Source organism: Bactrocera dorsalis, chromosome 4, assembly GCF_023373825.1.
Source record: "Bactrocera dorsalis isolate Fly_Bdor chromosome 4, ASM2337382v1, whole genome shotgun sequence".
Classification (NCBI taxonomy): Eukaryota; Metazoa; Arthropoda; class Insecta; order Diptera; family Tephritidae; genus Bactrocera; species Bactrocera dorsalis.
The window spans coordinates 6227924-6251149 of record NC_064306.1 but is presented as its reverse complement, the minus strand read 5'-3'; the positions used below and the strand labels follow the sequence as shown (position 1 = coordinate 6251149).

General features: G+C 29.8%; 2 protein-coding genes across 2 annotated transcripts in view; one reads left to right on the top strand and one right to left on the bottom strand.

Annotated features, from left to right (window-relative positions):
• The window catches only part of LOC105232123 (uncharacterized), a 151654-nt gene that overhangs the window by 2289 nt on the left and 126139 nt on the right, over positions 1–23226 (bottom strand). The window contains 5 exon segments of the mRNA XM_049454466.1: positions 4869–5102; positions 5434–5706; positions 5836–5954; positions 21694–21945; positions 22076–22303. Coding sequence (XP_049310423.1) covers positions 4869–5102; positions 5434–5706; positions 5836–5954; positions 21694–21945; positions 22076–22303 — 1106 coding nt within the window.
• Positions 1–23226, top strand: part of LOC105232121 (uncharacterized) — a 36819-nt gene that overhangs the window by 12933 nt on the left and 660 nt on the right. The window lies entirely within an intron of this gene.

The following is a 23226-nucleotide window of genomic DNA, read 5'->3' as shown; positions in this document are numbered from 1 at the left end:
TAAAATATTGTCTCATCTGCTCATAGGATAACTCGGATAGACTGAAATGCATTTTTTAAATGTCAAAATGTGGTAAATTACATATTCTAAAAAAGTACTGCAAAAATGTTGTCTTATCTGCTCGTCGGATAACTCGGATAAACTTTAAATGTGCTCTAAAAAACTTCGTGTCAAATATATAACTGAATATTTAAAGAAACTATTAAGAAATCACTTATCCGTTAATTTCGGATAACTCCGATATGCCTTTAAAAATTTTTCTATGATGAATTTCTATATAAAATATTAAATTTATTTATCCGGATAAAACTTTGATGCTAGCTCGCAACTAATTAATTAATTTTCGTAATTTATTATACAAAGTATTTATGTAAATGTATAAAAAAATATCAAAACCGAAGCTATTAAAAAAATTCCTTATCCGTAAATTTCAGTTAACTCTGATAAGCCTAAAAAATTTTTTTAATTTGATTTAGAGCGCGGGAAATAATTAAGACAATTTAATAAATTTTTTACTAAAGTTAGAACATTATCCGCCTTATCCGAACAGTCAGTAAAGTTGGCATAGTAAAATCGGATATTACTTATCCGAATAACACTTTGAAGCGAGCGAGGGAAATAATTACAATTTAGTATATATTTTGTTAAAGTTAGAACAATATTATCCGCCTTATCCAAACAGTCGATTAACTGAAATAATAACTTTTCGGATAACTAAAATGTTTAGATAATAATAAAGGTGGAGTGCATTAATGTTTTTTTGTAAAATATAGCTTATCCGCGTTATCCGTACAGTTCGATTAAATACAAATTATGTATGAGATTAGCTATTGAGTAGTTTCTTTTATGTTTTATTAAAAAAAACTTTATCGGCGTTATCCGAACAGTTGAAAGGATAAAAATTTGGAAATAAAATTATTCTTTGAGTAATTTTATTAACGCTTAATTAAAAGAACGTTTATCCGCGGTATCTTAACAGTTGGGAAAAGCACAAAATTTCGATACAATCATGCTATAAGTAATTTTATGATTGCTTAAAAATTTTTTTTTTATCTACTTATACGAACTCTCTGGATAACCATGCATTTTTGAAAATAAGTCTTTAACTCTCATAGTTGCAAATTATCCACGCAATTTTAGCCCTCTAAATATTCTTTTCCTATTTTAACGATCTATCTGTGATTCCTCGCAATTTCCCCTCGTTTTCATTGAATATTAATTAATTACTAATTTTCTACCGATACTATAATTATCAGACTTAATTGGCAGTCTTGGCGTGTTAAGCCACCTCAATTGGCTTTGGGCAGCAACAAGCTTAAAGTAGGCAATATGCCAGCTGCCAAAATCTTACACCTAGCTGATTATGCGCCGAGGTGTGGTTTGCTCAAGTCAAAGAGTACGGGCGTTTGCCTACATAAAAGCAAGTATGTATGTGCATATGTGTGTGTGCTTAAAATTATACAATTATACATACGGTTAAAGCCTTATTTACACACATATGTATGTACTATATGTGTGCATGTGTTTTGTGCATATGCTGCATGCACCTTTGCCCCACACAGCTGTTTTGTTAATCTGCTTGTGAAATGATAATATTTTCACAAGTACAAACTATAAGTTGCAACAACAATAGTGTATGTGCCTCTATGTCTGGTGTATAAACATATACATACATGCATGTGTATGCATATGGCTCACTCACTATAATTTATTAACTTTTTGCCAAGTCTATCATATTTGCTATGGAAAAAAATTAAAAGCAAGTTTTACTAAAAAAAATTTTGTAGAAAAAAAAATTTTGTTTTTTGTTGTCCAACGTTTTGATTCTCCAATTAAATTAATTTAATCAAAAGCACAACACAAGTGCCCCGGTGCGCATTAGTGACTTAAATTTTTTTGCATACTTGTATGACTGCGAAAAGGTTACGTATACGCCCAGTAGGGCATGCAAAAGTGCGTTTTTAAGCACAATGCTGAAAATTAATCGTTGTACGCTCAAGTGTGGTTAAGCGCAAATGCTTGCTGTTTGCTTGTATATTTAATTTAAAACAAACAATTTATTTGACTTAAATAAAGGTGGGATTATATTCATATGAAATGCCAGCTCTTAATATACTTTGAGCTATGTGTGCTTATGCAATATATTTGTTACTAATATAAGAGTGATTATACATATGTATATATACTTGTGTATTGATCTCTTCATGAGCTTACTACTCTCTCTGCTTAGATTTCACTAATACGCAGTGGCGGCCTTTACAAAGTACCATGCAAATTTAATTTATCGAAATTTTCATAGACAGCTGTTGATAGCACATACATAGACATATAGTATATAAGTACGCGTAATGCACTTTTTTACCGCAAATTGTAAATATAGTGAAATATAATTTGTGGTTACAAAACAAAAATGCGCGTATTTGCATTAATATGAAAATTTTGAATATATTTTATGCAAAATTATGCTAATTATGCGGAAAATGTTGTGAAATGTTGCGTAAAAATAAATATTTGTGTAATCGTGCTGGCTATATTTACTTATTTACATACATATAAATAATAAATTGTTGCAATAAAAAAATAAATAAATCAGCAAATCTAATCTAATTTGAAATATGAAGCAAACATTTTTGTTACGTGCTTCAATTTTCAATTTTATAACAATATTGTGTTGAAAATTAATGTAATGAAATTAGTGGCGATAAATACAACATATTAACAGTAAAAAATTACAAAAAAATACTAATTCAAAATTTCAAGCATTTAAAATATATTTGCTTACAATAACCCAGGAGTAATTTGATTATAAATGAAAATAATTATTCTAATAATATAAATATAATTTTCTAATATAATAAAAAATATCAAATACATATACAGCTAAAAAGTATAAAAAATCGTAGAATTACTTTATCCTTTCCATAATGGAATTTTTTTTAATAAAAATAAATTGTAATATGGCAAATTTTAAACAAAAAAATTTAATTATTAATTTTAAATATTTTTTTACAAAAAAAGTTAAAATAAAAATTCATTCAAAAAATAATTTAATAACTAAAAAAAAATATTAAAATGGTAATATCTATGAAAACGAACAAAGTTTATAAATACAAATTAAAATGAAATAAAATTATTCAAAATATAAAATTTAGCAAAAATAAAATTTTTAGATAAAAATTATTAAATAATTAATTTTATAATTAAAAATAAAATTATTAAAAATTTAATTTTTATAGAAATCAAAATGATGAATACTAATAAAAAAAATCATTTTTTAAAAATAAAAAAATTATAAATTATCAAAGTTTTAAGAAAACGTATTAAAAAATAATTCCATAATTAAAAGAAAATATTGAAGTTCTTAAAAATGTAATTTCTATGGAATGAATCTAAATGTATGTATATGAACACTAATTAAAAATTTTCAAAAAATAAAATTAAGAAAAAAATTTTGTGTAAAAATTATTGGAAAAAGAATTTAATTATTAAAAAAATAATTTAAATTTTAGTTTTGATTTTTTATAAATTTTTTCTTTAAAAAAATTGTTTTTTGAAAATTTTTGAAAATTATATTTTTAAGAAATCATTTTTTAAATTTAATTTTGAAAGATTGAAGTGAATAAATAAATAATTAATTTTTTGTAAATTTTTTATAAAAATTAAAAAAAAATAATATAATTGTTTTTTTTTAATAAAGGTCGATTTAAAAATTAAAATTGTATAACATAAATTCCAACAAATAATATTCTATAAAAAATTCTTATAAAAAAATAAAAAAATTCAATATTTAATTAAAAAAATTAAAGTACTCTGAATTATAATTAATTTTTTTTTTAATTTAAAATTATTAATTTATAATTTAATTAGTTTTAGCGTAAAATAATAGTAAACATAATCGTAAAAAATGTTTTTTCAATAATTTTAATATCAAACGACTGCCCACACAACAACAAAAAACTTTAGATATAAATTTAATTAAGTTCTTTATTAAAATATTTTCTCTTACTAGTGATAATGTTAAAAAGTCAAGTAAAAAAATTGCATATTTCTAATTATAATAATTTTTATTATAATTTTTTTTAAATAAATGTTGGGTTAATTAAATTTTAGCCGAAAATTTTTTTAGTTAATTAAGTAATAAAAAATTAAAATATAATAATGCTTTTAAAAATCGAATTAGTAATTTGACATTTTTAATAAAATAAAAATAACTAAAAAAAATATTTTTAATAAAAATAATTATCTTCAATTCTCAATTATTTTTTTTTCTGTGTAAAAAAAATTATAATTTTTTCCAGATAAAATATGTGACAGTTTAAGCTCAAATCCTCTTGGGAGGATTTATAATAAATAAACATTAATTGTGTGGTCCAAAAATAGAAAAAATTAATAAAAAATGCGAAATTCAAACGCATACTTTGCTGCAAATACAAATCAACCTTACAAAAATATATGTAATTAAAAACGTCAAAACTTTAAATCTAAAAAATAAGTAAATGCTCCGATTAAAATAATTATAAATGCCATTAGAGTGGTAATGGAAATAATGAATCAAGCGCTAGTTAAGTGGACAAAAAGCCAAATAAAATGAAAATGGAAATGAAAAAAAAAATCAATAAAAACCATGCCTTGTGCCATGCACCACAACATCATAACCCGGCGGTGGCGATGGTGATGCCTTACCACCGGCACTGCCGCCAGCTGTCAGACGACCGCCCAGAATGCCGGCGGCCGAGCCGACCAAGCCAATGGCGGTGCCTGCGTTGCCAACACCACCACCAATGCCAGCGCTAGCGTTAGTTCTATGTGGATGATTGTTGTATTGTAGTGTGGTTGTAGTTGTTGTAGGTGATGATGTAGCGACGAACCCTGTTCTCATTCCAGCGGTGCCATTGCGATGCGAGCCCAGCGTGCCGCTGCTGCCAATGCCGCCAATGCCACTGCCAGCGCCGATGCTATGCGTTGCCGATTGCTGATGGTGCGGTAGTGTGCGATTCATGGTGCCCGTATGCAGTGGTGCGGTGGGTGAAATGCTAGCGCTCGGTGCGTTCGATGGGAAAAGCGGCGTGGTTTCAGACTTATCAATATCCAGTGAGCTGGGTCTAAAGCGAGCGAGAGAGAGCGTGAAAAAAATAAACACACACAAAGAGAGCAATTTCAAAGGGGGAGAAGAGAGTTAGAAAGTTAGATAGAGAGAGTTTGTAAAAAAAACAGCAATAAAATTATTGCGAACAGTGTTTGAAGAGAAAGAGCGAAAATGAGAGCAAAAATATTTCGAAAATGATCAAACGAGTTAAAATTGAAAATAGTTTTAAAAAGTGTTGGAAGTATTAAAAAACGTAGCACACGAAAGTAGAAAACAAAAATTATTTACACAAGCGTGCCGAATATATATTTTTTTTACCAGCGCTCTTGGTACATTTGCCTACTTACCGTTTGCTCAAATAGATCCAAGCATGCGAATCGGCATACACTAAAATGGTGAGCAGAAACGAAGTCAACAGTCCGGCGACCATCATAAGGCTCAAACCGAGCAGACCGCCACTGCAGAGACCATGCAAGGCATCGGCGTAATGCCGATCGATGGCACGACGGTCAAGCGTCGCCGAGAGCACAGTTAGATTACGTTTTGTCTCCTCGAGATCATTCTCCATGGCTTCGAGCGTTTTGTGCACATCGATGCGGGGATACGTTTCCTGGCTCATGCTAAAGTGGGATTGAGGGGAGTGAAAGAAAAATATATAAGAGGGAGAGAGAAGGAAAGTGTGTTAGCAACGTATTTTATGACGTTTTTTTTGTTGATTTTAAAGTAAAATAAACTGTTGGGTTACTTACCGCTGTATTAGATAGATAGAGTCACGCGCACGTTCCACCAAGTCACGTGACTCGTTCAAACGCAATATGAAACGATTACGCAATGTGCCGCAATTGAGGAAATACACATATGGACTGCGCTGTAATGAGATAATGTGAAAGAAAACGGTTGTTAGTGGTTTTTAAAGCTTAAAAAATTTAATATCAATGGAAAAATTTAATAAATATACGTACAAGAGCAAGTCTTATATAAAATTTATTGATATAAAATGCAGAAAAATCGAAATTAAGCTCAAATTAATAATATTGTTATTTATAAATAAAAAACAAAAAAAATTTTTTCAAAAATAAAAAAAGTTTAAATATAATTATTCTAAAAAAAAATTGTTTTCAAAAATAAAAAAAAGTAAAATAATTACTAAACAATTTTTTACGCTAAAATTTGCATAAATTATGTTTGCCACATTTCATAAGTCCATTTTCACAGTTTTAACTACTAAAGACCAATAATAGTTTAAAAATGTTGCCTACATTTTGGCGCATTGATAAGAAAACAAAAGTCTTACAGTAAATATACAAAAAAATATATTTATGTATATATAAAATATATTTATATGAAAATATTGTCCGAAAAAAATGAATAATACCATTTTTTTCAATAATAGTTTGCCTCAAATTAAACATTTTGGCTTTTGGGATATTTTTCGCAATTATTTCATATTTTTTAAATACGTTTTGTATATTTTTTGTAAAGATTACTACGAAAACCCGTGCAAATATTTTATGCGAACGAATTTCTGTGAACCTGTAAAAACGTTGCCTACATTTGCGCGTAAAATGTACGCAATACCGATATTTTATTATCTTATTATTTCTTCTTTTTGAAATTTATTTAAATATTTCTTAAAGTTATTAGCTTAATACAGAAAATACTGTGATTGTAAAAAAAACTGAAAATACTAAATTTTTCCATAACAGTTTTTCTCAAATTTAATATTTTTGCTATTTGAAATATTTGTTAAAATAATTTTTTTCATAATTTTTCATATTCGTTTTGTAAGTTTTTGTTGTAAAGTTTACTCCAAAAGAATATTCACATATTTTTTAGGAGAGAAATATGAAAAACTGCACAGGTGTTGCCTACATTTGGGCGCAAATGTATACAATTTCGATATTTTGACCAATTGACGTTTTTTATCAAGTTATTTATGAGTTTTAGTTTTGTAACTTGCAAATCTAGTCACAAACATTACATTATTCCAAAAATGTTGCCTACGTTTGCGCGCAAAATTTTAAATTTGAAATTTCCTTTGTTAGCTTCTTGAAGAAATATTCGCCTTTTCCTTTTTTGCAATATCAAATGGCAACAAATGACATCTTTGAATTTAATGCTCCCAACTTCCTGCCAATTCAATGAATTGCGCTGAAAAATATGCTTCAAAATCGCATTGTTACACGCCACATACATAATGGCGCTTTGCCAACCCTTGCTATTAGCAGCACTGCTAACATGGTTGCCGCCGTAAGCCTGGCGCAGCTGGAAATTCACGCCACGAAGATTCTATTTTTCCTACGCAGGGATGCATTTGCTCGTAAAATATATTTATGTGCAAATTTGTTGCTGTAAAAATGTCAACTGCAGGCGAATGCGGCACGTCGCACAGTGGCATTTCGGTGGAAAAAATAGGATTTTTCCACTTTCCAGTTTTAAAACTTTAATGATTTTGTTTTGTAAAGAAATATTTGGATAAGAAAAATTCAACAAGGTTTTTTATAAAAAGTGAAATTTTATAGTTAAAAAATCTAACAGAAGTCGACGGAAAGTTATTTAATAAAATCAGATTAAAATTATTGTCCAAATAAAGAATTTTTTTGTGTGTAAGTTTACAGCTATGGCTTTTCTTTTATTTTTTAGTGAAAATAAAGCACCTAATTGTTTATAAAAAAAAATAATTATTGAAATTGGCAAAGTAAGTTAATTTTTATAATATTTCAAAAATTATACTAAAAAATATCAACTTTTCATTTTTTGATGGAAAAAAACTTTATGTGCTTTGCCTTGCTTAGCCCTCTTACTATAAAAAAATGAAAGTTCCGAGTCTGTACTTTCAATTAAAAAAAGAAAAACAACCGCCAATTACCGTCCCTTTTAGTAACATCGGTTTTAATTTCAAAAGTCACTTTCAATATTTCATTCAAATGGTCATTAAGACAAAAAATGTAGTATACTTTCAGGCTCTCATGTAAAGGGCAAGGAAATTAATGTATTACACAAGCTCCTTTTTACAATGCTGGATGGTAAAACCGCTCAGATAGTGACACATACTACTGCAGCAGCAGTATGCTACATTTGTATAGCGAAACCTACTGAAATGAACAGCTTAGAGTTAGTTTCCATGAAAACAATTAAACCTGAGGCATGTGAAATGGGAATTTCATCCTTACATGCTAGAATCAAGTTTATGGAATGCATTCTCCATATAGCTTATAATTTACCATTTCAGAAATGGGCTGCAACCTTCCAAAACAAAGAAATTAAAATACAAAATAAATTAAAAATACAAGCGGCCTTTAAAGATAAAATGCGGTTGCGAGTTGATTTTGTTCAACAAGGTACAGGAACTGCGAAACTGTTCGTACAAAATTATAGTTGGTTTTATATGCCTGTTACTGTGCACAAAGTACTAATGCATGGTAAAGGCAATAATGGATGCTGCCGTATTACCAATAGGAATGCTTTCAGAGGAAGCCGAGGAAGCCAGAAACAAAGACTACAGGAAGTATCGATTGATGTTTTCGAGAAAGTGTGATCGAATTTCCACAAATACTGATGTCTTCAACAGACTTCTCATAACTTCGGATCCTTACATAAGTAGCTTAAGGCGTCATTCGAACAAAATTTCCTTAGAACTAGATCCCATTGTTAAAGATATGGTGCTTGCATAATATTACAAATAAAAACTAACACAATTTTTCGCCTGTTACATATTCAATTAAAACATTGCATATTATATTGGATTTTTATCAAGGTAAAGGTATAAATAACGTCACTTTGCGTTTAAGTTTAATTTTTTTTTCATCAGGAGAACTCAATTAAGAAGTGTCCCGAATTTCAAGTCCCTAGGTCCAAAAATAAAAATTTTGGCAATTGCAGTTATATGGGAGGTGGGTGTGGCAGTGGGCGGTTTTCCAAGATTTTTTCAAAATTTCTTAATTTAGTCCAGAGAAGTGTTTCTGCAAAGTTTCATTGTTGTACGACCACTCCTTCTATTTTTTTCCAAGAAATGTATGGAGCGGTGCCACTGTGCGTCGCACAATTTAGTGAATTACGACGAAAGCACAGAGAAATAAGACGGCAAGACAATCGGTTGTTGATGGCTCGAGATGTTGGCGGAATAGGTTAGCACGAAGCCGTTACAATGTTAAAGGGGCGGAAAGTTGTCGGGGTGGAGTGTCTCAGCTCAGCTCAAGCGATAAGCATTCTAACGTACGCTGACGCGCCATTATGTGCGAAGGTAGTTGCAACGAATTATAAATTTTACTGCAGCTTACCGCTCCGCTCCTCCAACGATGTGTGCGGCATCTCGAACGCATACTTCAACTGCTGCGTTTGCTTGCATTTGCCCATCTCCTTTTCAGTTTTCGCGCTACGCTTTATGTGCGTACGTTCGCCATGCAGTTCGCTTGTCTGTGGACGTCTGCAATCAACAACAGCACGTTTTCGCGCTGATGAAGTTAATCAAAAGTGGCAAATTAAACGGTTGCGTTTGCGGCGCTGTCAAGTGAAGACAGCATTCCGCCCCTAAATGGGATGCGCGTGGCGTGAGATGAGATATTGTGCTGGTAGGGAGTGGTGTAAGGGAGGGCGATTGCTTCCTAGAAGCCTGCTGATGAGTAGACAGGGTTAAAGAAGGCTTTATGGTTTACTAATTCGTTCGTTAATTATTGAATGGTCATATTCTTTCCTCAAAGAATACGATGTCAAAGAATGAACGAGCTGTGCTCGGCAGCTTGCGTCAACTTATTCATTTTCCACTAGATTCACAGAATATTTACTCTTTATAAGTGCTGTACATCTTCGAAGGCTTTCCACGACACCATAGATTCGTCAACCCAGAGATAATGTCATCGATATTTTTCGGTAGTTTCGTTCACTAAACGGAAAAATAGGTTCGGTTCAGCCGTCTGATGTTAGATGAGTTGCGTTGTAGAGTTATATCATTGTATTTAGAGGTCTCTCTTCTGGGAAATTTCAAATCTAGTATCCGTAAACTGCCACCAAGTCATTTTTTTGTGATCACAGTCATCGAAGACATGGACTTAGTCGAATATAAGATGATATAGTCTGGTTTTGTCATCTCTTTAAACTTTAGCCCTGGTTCTGTGCTCTTTGAACCTTGGAAACAGTAGAGACCCGCCTAATTTTGTCGATAGCTCTTTTCTTTTTCCAAAAAATGTTTCAACACGCCGATTTCTGACACTGCTGACACTTTCGAGACACTTCAAGTTTACTCATTTTCCTAGCTAAAATTTGCAAGGATCAACTTTGCAGACATTTTTACTTAAATGAAACTGTGAATTATAATTGTTATTGCGCACGCCTATTTTCCACTGAAGTCGTTTAATTTACATTCTGCTTTTGGCAGCGCGCCGGACACTCCTTGGCAACGCAGTACTAAGTTTTCGTTTATTTTCCTTTCCCGCTGCACTGTTTGCCGTGCTCCGGTTAAGCGGTATTTGCCGCGGCAGCTACCAAGAACCACAAAGGCTTCAAATTAATGTGCAAATTTGTTATTGTCTGCCACAAAAACAACAATGAAAGCGAAAAACTGAATTTCGGTATTTTAAAAAGTTATTATTTTCCGCTCTTCTTGGTTGCTCGCCATTACCGCGACACTTCCCGCGCTTTCAATTGTCTTTGCAAAGTTGTGCGAATTTTCACAAGTTTGTAAAATGCATCATTGCCGCCAACTTCACACTATAAAGTTTGCCGGTTGTCTGCATAAAATCGCTTGCAGCCTTGCCGTATACATATAGACAAATAAAAGTCTGCGGCTATATGCACTTTTAGGCAGACTACCAACCGGATATCTCTACTTTGTTTGCTGAGCAGTTGTGAGCTACATTTATGCCGTACAAAAAATTAAAAAAAAAAAAATGTTAAAACGGTTGTTGAAATTTTTTCAGAAATTTGTAAAAAAAATATATGTTTTCACACACACATATGTGCGGAAAATTGCTGTGGCAATTCCAGTTCAAGGTTGGCAAGCAGCCAACAACTTCAGTCTGGTGCTGCGGCTGGAAAGGCTTGCATACGTTGCATGCTTTTAGGCGCTAAAACTGCATTTTGCTAAGATATTTACTTATCTATCCTGCTGTGTGCAACAATTTAATTTTATAAATTTCATTTTTCGTTTAAGACTTTGCTTATTTGAATGCTTTAATGCCAAGCCAAGTTTTCTTAAGCTCTACATATAATCGCATTTGAAAGCTTTTGGTGTTTTAAATGTTTGCAATCAAAGTTCTTTATATTTTTCAATTGATATGTGCAAATAGATATATTTATTCACTTGAACCATTATTGAAAAGTTTTATAAAAATATTTATAAGGCATCTATGTAGTTTAGGGACTTAAGATTTCACTAAAAAAGTTGTCGCAGTTTTCCATAAAATAAACTAAAAATCATAAATATACATTTATGAGCTTTCGAGCTTAAGCTTGTATTAAAATTACGGTTTCGCAATTACAAAAAAGTATTAAAATCATTAATTTATATTTATCAGCTTTCTAGCGTTCGAACTAAAGCTTTCATCAAAAATAAGCTTTCAAAATTTCAAAAAATGTTAAATATCAAATAAATATATTTATCAGCTTTCAGTTTTCGAACTCAAGCTTTCATTAGAAACAAGCTTTCAAATTTTCAAAAAATTATAAAAAAACCATAAATTCATTATCATGACTTTTCTAGCGTTCGAATTAAAGCTTTCAGCAAAAATAAGTTTTCACAATTCTAAAAAATGTTAAATTTCATATAAGTGTATTTATGAGCTTTTCAGTGTTCGAACTTAAGCTTTCACCAAAAATACACTTTCAGAATTCCAAAAAGTATAAAGGTCATAAAACTATATTTAAGAGCTTTCAGCTTTCGAACTCAAGCTTTCATCAAAAATAAGCTTTCTAAGCTTCAAAAAATTATAAAAAAACCATAAGTTTATTTTTGTGAGCTTTCAAACTTAAACTTTCGCCAAAAATTAGTTTTCGAAAAATTCGAAGTTTCAAAAAATTGTGAAAATCATAAATTTATTATTATACGCTTTCCGTTTCGAACTAAAACTTTCACCAAAAATACGTTTTCGCAAGCTCAAAAAAGTCATAACTTTATATTTATGAGCTTTTAAGCTTTCGAATTTGCGTATTAAATATATCTTTCTGCAGTAGATTTGTTTTTGAAAGCAGCTTTTAGGTCAGACAATGTGACTGATACAGTGTGAATTCTATGGTTTCTATCTGTCAAGTCAGAATTCCAGGATTTTAGGACGTATGCATATATTCGCGTAATTCTTGAGATTTAAAAATCTTTAAAAATCGTTGCCTACATTTAGGAGACTTATATATGTATATAGGCGTTTATCTTTGAGTATATTTTTGATTTGCAAATTTATTTCATAAATTTATAAAAGAAACAAAAATTATGGTTGATATTATTAAACTCAAAACTGCTGGGAGAACACCCTTAAGGCATTTTTTATATATCATTCATATATTTATAGTATATATATTGCATATATCTTATGAAATTCTATTGTTTACTTATAGCTCCTTTGAAGTAATTTTAGTTTCTTGCCTAAATGTATGCACTATTTTATTTTTGATATGCAAAATTAAAGAGAAGCTTAAAACATTGCCTACATATAGGCTATAGGCGATTGCCATCGAAGTCATATACCAAAAAACCAAGTATAAATTTATGATTCATATACATACATATATTAAGTAATTAAATTCGTTTAATACCATATTAATGCAATTTTGTTTTCAACACATTATTTAAAAAAATTTCTGAAATTCTGAGAAGTAATATTATCAGTTTTATATGGTGCTTCAACAGCAAAATTTTTTTTTAAATTTCCATTAAACTCAAATTTATTTTATTTATATAAAAACAAATATTTTGTTTGGGTTTAGACAGAAAATTACTTGCCTCACATATTTGCGCCTAAAAGTGCACTATTTATTTTCAAAATCTGAAAAAATGTTTCCACATATTTGTTAACATTTCGTTAAGCAAACAGATTGCAAAAACAAATGCACACATGAAAATGAGCGCCTAAAAGTGCACTTGAATTGGCAGAGGCTAAGCTAAAATACATGTACAGCATGTACAGTATATTTGTATATACATTTATATATGTATGTATGCCTTTCTGCATATTTGCCTGCCCCAATTGGGTTTATCAGAGCGCATTGCACACGAAATTGAATTGTATGCGAATATGAATGCACACTAGCAAATCCGAATTGGCACAATTGGCTGCCACGCCAACGCCAGCGTAAAGCAGACACACACGCACACACAAACGGATATACAGGCACAGGCAGGCGTGCAATTGAATGCAGATATGTGGGGGAAAATAAATAAAAAATTATTATGCATATTAAATGGCATTTGCACGCGAATAGCGAGCGCAAGCCTTTTTAGAGCGCCACTACATGCATGTGTAGGAAATGCAACTATGCATATGTGTATGTGTGTTTTAATATAAGCACACTTGCCTACAAACATTGATACGCATTTGCTCACACACACACACACAAATTTTTGTTTATTTTTACACTTTCAAGCAAATACGGCGCTGAAAAGCGCTTAGCGTGTACACTCACCAATACACGTTCATTTGCCACAAATGCAGCACTTAGCGCAAGACAAAGGTGTGGGACGCTGTGGTGTCGGATATACGTTTATAAATATTTATTTTTCTCTATTTTTACAATTTATTTAAATGTTTACACTTTTGTGTGCATATATGCAGCTATGTGTGTGTGTGTGTATTGACAAACACAGTTAGCTTTTTGCAATGCAGTAATAGTTGCAATAAAACGCTTTATCGCCAAACAATAGCATTGCCAACATTGAATTTTTGCCATTATTTTGCGCTAAAGCGAAATGCAGCGGTATTTTTATTTATGTTTCATTTTATTTCTTACACTTCTAATTCAATTGTGCATTTGTATATTTTACTAGATTTGCTCAATCCAATTTAACTGTAATGGCGCATAAAAATCTATTGTTTGTTTGTGTTTGTTTTTGTAAAAGGTGGATAAAGGGCCAATAAATATTTTGTACTACGCTGCGTATGAGTGTTGCGTTTGAAGTGTACGTTGTTTTAGGTATTGCTATTTACCAGTGCATATGTATGTGTATTCTGTTTGCGATTTGTGGAATGTGCGTGTGACTATGTAGTTTTTAGAGTAAATTAATAGAGCTTAGTACTTTTTAATTTATATTCTTTGCATTTTTTGTTTAATTTAATTAATCTTATTTGTGTGTTTTATTATATTTATTATATATACATATGTACATATATATTGTTTAACTTTTGATATACAAATTTTTTGTGCAAAATATTTAATATTAATAAATTTAATTTTAAATTATTTTTTATTATTTAAAAAAATTTTTTTTTTTTAAATTTGGTATTTCATTTTTTAATTAATTAAATTGTTGTATACATATTGTTAATTTTAATTTTAATTTTAATTGGTTTTAATTTTATTTTATTTTATTATTTTACTGTATTTTCTTTACATTATTTTATAGTTTATTAATTTATTTTTACTTATTTTATTTTTTATTATTTAAAAAACTTATATTTTTTAATATTCTTTCTTAAATTTTTTAATTAATTAAATTTTTGTAATTAATTAATTTTAATTTTAATCACTTGTAATTATATTTTATTATATTTAATTAATATTTTGGTAATGTAAATATTTAACTTTTTTATTAATTTATTTTTTATCATTTAAAAAAACATATTATTTAATATTTTTAATTTAATTAAATTTTTGTAATTATTTTAATGTATTTTTAATTATATTTTATTTTATTATTTTGGTATATTTTATTTACAATATTTACTTTTTTCAAATATTTTTTTTTGTTAAAAAACTATATTTTTTATTTAATTTTTTAATTAATTAAATTTTTATAAATAGGTTGTTGTATTTTTAATTGCTTTTAATTCTAAATTATTTTTATTTTTTATTAAGTTATGTTTTAATTAAAAAAACTAAATTTTTTGTGTTTTTTATTTAATTTTTCAATTAATTAATTTTTTTTAAATGGGTTATTGTATTTTTAATCGCTTTTAATTCTAAATTATTTTACTCCATAATTTAATTTTTTCATTAATTTATGTTTTAATTAAAAAAACTTTATTTTTTATTTAATTTTTTTAATTAATTAAATATTTTTGATTAATTAAGTTTAAATTTTATTACGTTTAATTATATTTTAATTACATTATTAATTAATTTGTTTTAATAATTTATTTTTAATATAAGTATTAATTAATTGTAATGTTTTTAATTAGTAATTTTTAATTTTAATTTTGACTGTTTTTAATGCTAAATAATTCAAATTGAATTTTTAAATTTAAGCTTTATATTTTCGTTATTAATTTTATTTTATTATATTTAAATCATCACTATATTTTTTATTTAATTTTTTAATTAATTTATTTTTTAATTAAAAAAACTTAATTTTTTATTTAATTTTTTTTTTAATTAATTAAATTTTTTGATTAATTACTTTTAAAATTAATTATATTTAAATTACATAATTAATTATTTTTTTTAATAATTTATTTTTCATATAATTTTTAATTAATTGTAATTTTTTAATTAGTAAATTTTAATTTAAATTTTAGCTGCTTTCGATCCTAAATAATTTAAAATGAATTTTTAAAAATTATTGTTTACATACTATTGTACTAAATAAGTTTTTTTGTAAATTTAGTATTTTTTAATTCATTTTTTCTCCATAATTTAACTTTTTAAATTTTTTAATTAATTTTTTGTTTAATTTTTTACATTTTGTTTAATTATGGTTTAATTACGGTTTCATTACTTTTGTTATTTTTTAAATAAGTTTTTTTGTTATTTTTATATTTTTTAATTAATTGGGTTCTCCATATTTCCTACTTGCATCATTTAATATTTTTAACTAATTTACTTTTTTTATAATTTTTAATTTTTCTAATTACTACTTTAAAATTTGTTAATTTATTCAATATTTTAAATAATTTTTAAATATTTTTTTTTAATTTTAATTGTTTTTAGTTTATACTTTTTAGTAGTTTTAATTTTTTAATAAATTGGTTTATCATCTTTTTTAATTTTAATTAATTTTTTAATAATTTTTATTTTTTTATTTATTACTTATAAAGTGTATGTATTTTGTTTCGTTTTATTATGTACGAAATTTTTTTTAAAATTAATTAATTGTTTTTGTGATTATAATTTTAATTTAATTAACAAAATTTTTTTATTATTTTTTTTTGTTGCATTTTTTTAAATTTTTCTTATAATTTTTATAATGAAAAAGTTAATTTATCCATATTTATACATACATATGTACATATATATGCATGTATATATATTTTTTTTTAAATTGTCTGCGCTCAATTTGCTGCTTTTCACTTTTCATACACGAGCACACAGTTACACATATACAAGTGCAAACAGCAATAGACAACGTCGATTAACGGGCTATGTACCGTTTGTCGTTCTTGTTTTTGCACCAAGCACACTTGAATCTATTGCCTACATCTAGGCGCACAATGCATTGGCACAGAGGTTGCGTGCACATGAATTGATGTCAAGGGAAACTCGCGTTTTCACGCTGAGAGTCATAACTTGCGCGAAAAAAATTATAAAATACCACTTGCATCTGCATGTATGTACATATGTGTTTGTATATGCGCATACATACATATGTATGTAAAACTATCTATATGATTTTTTTCAAATACGTTTTCCAGCGCGTGCTTGGCGTTGTGCGCCCTAAATGCAGCGTTTTCCGCGACAGATAGGCAGATTTGTAGTGCGATTTGTCAGCATGTGTGTCTGTGTATTGACTTACACACACTCACATACATATAGTCTCATTTGTATGCATTTCATTTGTGCACCCGCGCGGGTGTACGTTTTTCACATCGCGTGCGCCCAGTGCTGTTATCCTTTGAGCTCATCAATAGAAATTCCGCGCTCACATCGGCACACACATCGGCAGCGCATTCGCATAAAAAATGTGCCATTGTGGAAAAAAGGCTGAGAAAGTGAAACAACAGCAAACTGCCCTGACTGCCAGCGCTGCCATTGTTCTAATTAACGCCAGCAGGCATTTTGTTGTAATTTTTTTGTTAAGCGTCATCCGCACCCTGAGCTTCCGCTATGCTCATTCGCTCTTGCCATTTGTCCTCTTATTGTTGTAGCTGTTGCTGCCGGACGCGGCGCGTCGACATTGTGCTGGATTTGTTAGTTTTGAAAATTGGAGCAGTGCATGGCCTATGTTATGTGCATAACGGTATATATTTCACGCACACAGCTACATGTAGCAGTCGCAAGCGCTCAGCGCCTTTAGGCCGACTTAACACTAACGCTTTGCGCGCCTTATTTGCATTTCGTGTGTCATATTTTTTCTGTTTTTCTGCAAAGAAGCTTATATAGCTTTATCTGTGTCGACTGATTGCATTTGCCTGAGAACAATGCGAATCGATTTATTATTGAGGAATTATTACGGGATTTTGAAGGGGTTATTATTGAAGTGCTAGGTTGAAGCCCTGTGCGGCCAAGAGCTATTAATTGCGTCTGTCTTTCATGAGTAGTGTTAAATTCTTGTCTCAAGTCTGTAGACAACACTCATTTTAAAGCTATAAGTGCCGGAGTGTAGTATATATTCAGGCGCAAGCCATTCAGCTGCAATCGAAGCTGCACGTGGGTTGTTTTTTTCAATTTTAAATCAGTAGTTTTTCCAAATTATAAATTCATCAAATATATTTTTTTGTTAAGCAAAATTTTTTTACAATTTTAAATCACTAGTTTTTTCGAAATTTCAATTTATGAAATATTTTTTTCAGCGCTGTTGCCATTTTAAAGTTTTTTAAGCTCCAAAGTATGTCAACTGCCAACTGCAGGCGCTTTGCGTGGAGTTCATAAAACTAATGCAGTGCCAACTAACTTCTAAACATTTTCTTTATTTTATTTTATTTTATATTTTTCTTGTTTAAATGTTAGCTTTGCATTTCTATCATCAAAATGAAAGTAAAAATTTCCACAAACTATTACTATTGTTGTTGTTTTGGTTTTCGTTGTATTTGTTGCTCTCGTTGGCATTATTAAGGTTGTTTTGCCAGAGTAGATTAGTGCATGCGCCAATAAAGGACACTTATCTGTTGGTAGTAAAATTTTATGACTGCGTAAATGAGTGGTTACAATGACGAAAGTGGGGCATTACTTTGAAGAGGGTGGAAGGCATGGCAACAAAAAAGTTTGTTGTTGAGAGTTAAGAAACGAGAAGACTAGAAAATACTGCTGTGCTTCGTTAAAGCTTTAATATTTGCGGGCTAAAGTTCCACAATGCAGGAATAGGTAAAAAATGTTGCATACTTTTAGATGCTAACTTTTACATAATGCAGTAAATATATTTAAATAGCACTTTGCGCTAGTTTTAAATTCATTTTAGTGAAGCTGTGTAAAATTTTTAAGTATAATAGTAAAAAAACAAGTATACCTTTAGGCGCTAGTTCAAGGTATAATATTGTATATTACTTTCTAACGGTTTAAGCTCTAACAGCATATCTTTGATAATGTTTTGAAACATTAGGGATGCACATAAACTGACGAAAATACAAAATGAGGTATACTTTTAGGCACTTTTTTTGAGTATATTATCTTATATTATTTTCTAATTGTATGCACTCTATTTTTTATAATTTTTCGTTTAGATTACATTATAGAGCAATAAAACTGACATAATGAAAAATTGGGGTATACTTTTAGGTGCTAACTATGGTTATATTGTCATATATAACCTTCGTATTGTATTAACTTTACTTTTTTTTGGTATTATATTATTTATTTTGTGAACTTTCATTTTTTATTAAAATATATTTTGATTTTAAACAATAACGAGGATAATTTCTGATATTATGAAAAGTGAGATATACTTTTAGGTGCTAATATGATTTTATTATCATATATAACTCTCTAATTGCTTGAACTCTAATTTTTTATTATTTTTAATTTAGTGGCGACAAGTTACTGACATTTTGAAAAGTGAGGTATATTTTTAGGCGCAAACTTCGTCAAATTTATCATTTATCATATAACTCTCTAATCGTTTCAACTATAATTTTCTATTACTTTTTATTTAGTTGCAAGTTATTGCAGTTATAACTGACATTTACATTTGGAAAAGTGAGGTATAGCCTTAGGCGCTAACTTCGTCAAATTTATCATTTTAACTGATTCTTATTATTAAGCTACATCTTAAACTCTACCGACGTCCTTTTAGTGTTTTAGTGACCACTAGTAATGACTTTTTTATAACATTAAAAAAATACATAGTCTACTCATAGGCGCTAACTCGTATTGCATTACGGTAGGTTATTTAACCAACGCTTTAAATCGTTGTGACATATTTTTATGCGCTTTAATGTGTTTACTTTTTCGCTGAAGGGTTGCTGAACTGAAGTGCTACAAAAGCAACAGCAACAACCAAAAAAAAATTCACAAGAAATTTTCGCCCAAATATAGGCCATCATTACCCCAAAGAAAAGTTGTTGCTCACTCCATACTTGTTTTTGCTTTTATATTGAAAACTATCGTATCGTCGCGGTCTACCGCAAATGGCAAGGCAGTTCTTTATAATAAAGGCCAAACACAAGCAAATGACCTCATAAAAGCCACATTTATTTAATGGCGCTGCAACAGCAGTTGTTGATTGTTGGGGTGGGGCAAGAGGGTTGGTTCGAAAACCGGCAAAATAAATGCAAACAGCGCAGAATTATACAAAAATAAATGTTTATATACGTCTGTATGTGTTCTCAGCGCTAAACTAACCGGCGCGGTTGTCAAAGCAGCTAGCCTCACATATACATACTGACATTTCCTCACACATACTTATATAGAACTACCTCATGTCCAAGTGGTGCAAGTAGTGGCAATCTACTTGTCAGTCCACATATTAAATACGCCACGAAATACACTGTTGAGCGCTGTCGTAAAAATGCAGCAACTACAACAAGAACAATAGCCGAATAAATATAAAATATCTAAATAAAAATAGAAGCGATGAACAATGGCAAAGCGTCCGAAAAGAGACGAAAAAGAAAACAAACAAACAAATATCGGTTAAATGTGTTCGTTTTCGTTACACACAAGTGGCCGTTGTGTCGGTGCTGAAGTCCATGCTGTTGATAGCTCACCGGGGTGTGCTTCACGAAGGCTCCGACGCCGACGCCGGCAAAGCACGCTAGTGGCGAGTTAGTGCTTGACGCACGGTGGGCGATGGGCTAACTAACTGAGCTGATATTTGTAAAACATATTTTTGTTATGTTAAGTCGAAGAAGGTTAAATTGTGACATCGCTCACTTTTGAAATAACATGAAATTGTGGTGGTGAGTTTAAAAACTTGTGCTTAGAGACTTTTATTCTGATTTACTTGCTTTCGCTTGAGTCCAAATTTGTATAAAATTCTGGTAATTCCATAAAAATACCGTTGTTTACTTCATTATCATAATATTTAGTGACTGTGAATATAAACTTAAGATTTAACTGAGTATTTTGGCTAAAAAAATGCTAGTAGAGGCAAGGGTTAGAATTTAACTGCTGCATTCAAAATTACCCTTGTGGGTAATTTCAGCCATACTATTCAATAACCGCTAAAAGCAGGCAGAAATATATTATTATTAACTTTTTTTGATGAAAAAACGTTGTTAGAAAAATTTCCCTGAAAGGGTAATTTTCAAATATTGTATAATTGTGCAGAGCATAATATGCAAGTGAGATTTTTTCTCTTATATTACTGCTAATTTAAAATTACCTTTCTGGGAAATTTTAGCCTTGTTATTCAATTAGCGCTAAAAACAGTCAAAAACGTATGCATTAATTTGTATTTATTATTTATTAAAAAAAACATTCACAATAAAATTTCCCTTAAGAGAGTATTTTTTGTATAAATTAAAATTTCTCATACAGTCCTTGACTTCTTGCTTTTTTCGTTTTTGTTTTTTTTTTTTTTGTTTGTTTTACTGAAACAGTGCTGTTGAGCGCTTTGAATTTTTGTATTAAATTTCTGGATTTTTTCGAAAATCATACTTCAATATCATCAAGTGACAAACATTCAAAATCACTGTGCGGGCGTTGATGTACTACAGAGTGAAGTCTACAATTAGGGTCATTTGATATGCATAACTCTCTAGCTACACACACTCAAAACACCGGCACCCACAAATATACATATGTATGTATATGGTGAAAACATGCCACGCCATGAATGGCCAACCATGCGGACACACAAATACGAACGCACATACATACACATTAGGAGCGTGGCTGTCATGAGTGGCGCCGTTTGTGCGCTCATCAAAATTTTAGCACACTTTCAGGCACAAAATGGTATTATGCTACCTTTGCGCTATAAATATTTTCACGGAAATCATTTTTCAAAGCGTAGCTTGTTGTTCCTTTTTACCAACGCGACTGCGAGTATAATAAATACCCATTGCAGCGCTGTTATTTTATTTCGCTTTTGTTTTCTTTTATTTATTTAGTTCTGGTTTTTGGGTTTTGGGTTTTTGGTGTTATCAACTTACCATGCCCACTTGACGGCACATAAATTCATGCGGACGCATACAGAAATCGCCCGCCGCCACTGAGGATGCCAGGTAAATGCCCGCCAACAGCCAACAGATTATAATACAAAATAAACCGGATACGCTGAAGAAGATCAGCGCACAGCGCGAACGACGCGCCACACCAATCACCAGTATGGTGCAGAGCAACAGCAGTAACGTGAGGAAACCGAGTGTAACGGGCCAACGGATTGATTCATATAATTCGCCGAGCTGAAAGTAAAGGCAAAGCAGAAGGTTGGCTTTTAGAATTTAAATGCTTAGAAATGGGGTTTTGTATGTAGCGTTGTTTTTGGGTTTAATTTAATTCTTAACTCATTAACGGCCAAATTACCATACTTACATATAATAATCCCATTAGAGATGTATCATTTTCACTGCCTTTCGTTTTCATAAAGTATAAAACCATATTATCAAGACTGGTAACGGCTCTGGAGGTGTTCTCGCGCACCAATTGACATGTGTCTATTAGCAACATAACGGCGGTTTGATTATATTGTACTTTTTCGATTTGTTGTTCGAGCTTGTGTTGGGACATTTTCATTTCGAGATCAAATTTGATTAATTCAGTCTGAAAAGAAATGGAAAAGTAGCAGAAAATTATTAAAAGAAATAGTATAAAAAGTGTAGGAAAAAATTATTATTGTGTATTTTAAAATTTCCCTTTGAAGAAAATTTTTTAATATTGAAATAAAACTTATTTAAATACTTAAATTTGAGTGCTAAGGTCGATAAAAGATATTTTTCCAAAAACTCCCCTTTTAGGAAATTTTGTGTGTTATCTAAATTTCAAATATTTTTTTTTTATAAATAGATTTATTAAACATGTTTTCGTTAGCGCTTGCCTAATTTTTTTAAACAATATTTTTGACAACTGGGAGAATATTTTGGGAGACGTTACCGCAAATTATTTTAATATTTCATGATTATGTGTATTCATACCTATATTCATATTATTTAACGTTTGTATGCAATTAATATTGTATTTTTTTGAATTTCCCTCTTTTTAAAGAAATTTCCCTGACTGGGAAATTTTAAAATGTTGCCTAACCTTCATAGTTGAGCACTCTATTAAACAAATATTAAAATTTTAACTGATTACAAAAAATACCCTGCAGGGAAATTTTAAATATTTCAAGTTTTATAATATAATAAAACAAATTAAGGCTGAAATTATAGATTGCATTATATGCATATTTCAACCAAATTTAATTTTCGTGAAAAAAAAGTTTTTTATAAATAAATAAAATATATTTTAATAAAGCTTCAATACATACAACATACATACATACATACATACATACACGCTTTAAATATATAGAAAAAACGCCAGACTTTTATTTTAAAATTTCCTGCCATTTTTTCTCTTTTATCATAACTTCCAGTGATATTATGCAATCATAATACAACATTTCATTATATACATACATACATATCTACATTAAATCATAACAATTAAAAAAAAATTGTAATAGATTTACATGTTAAATTTGT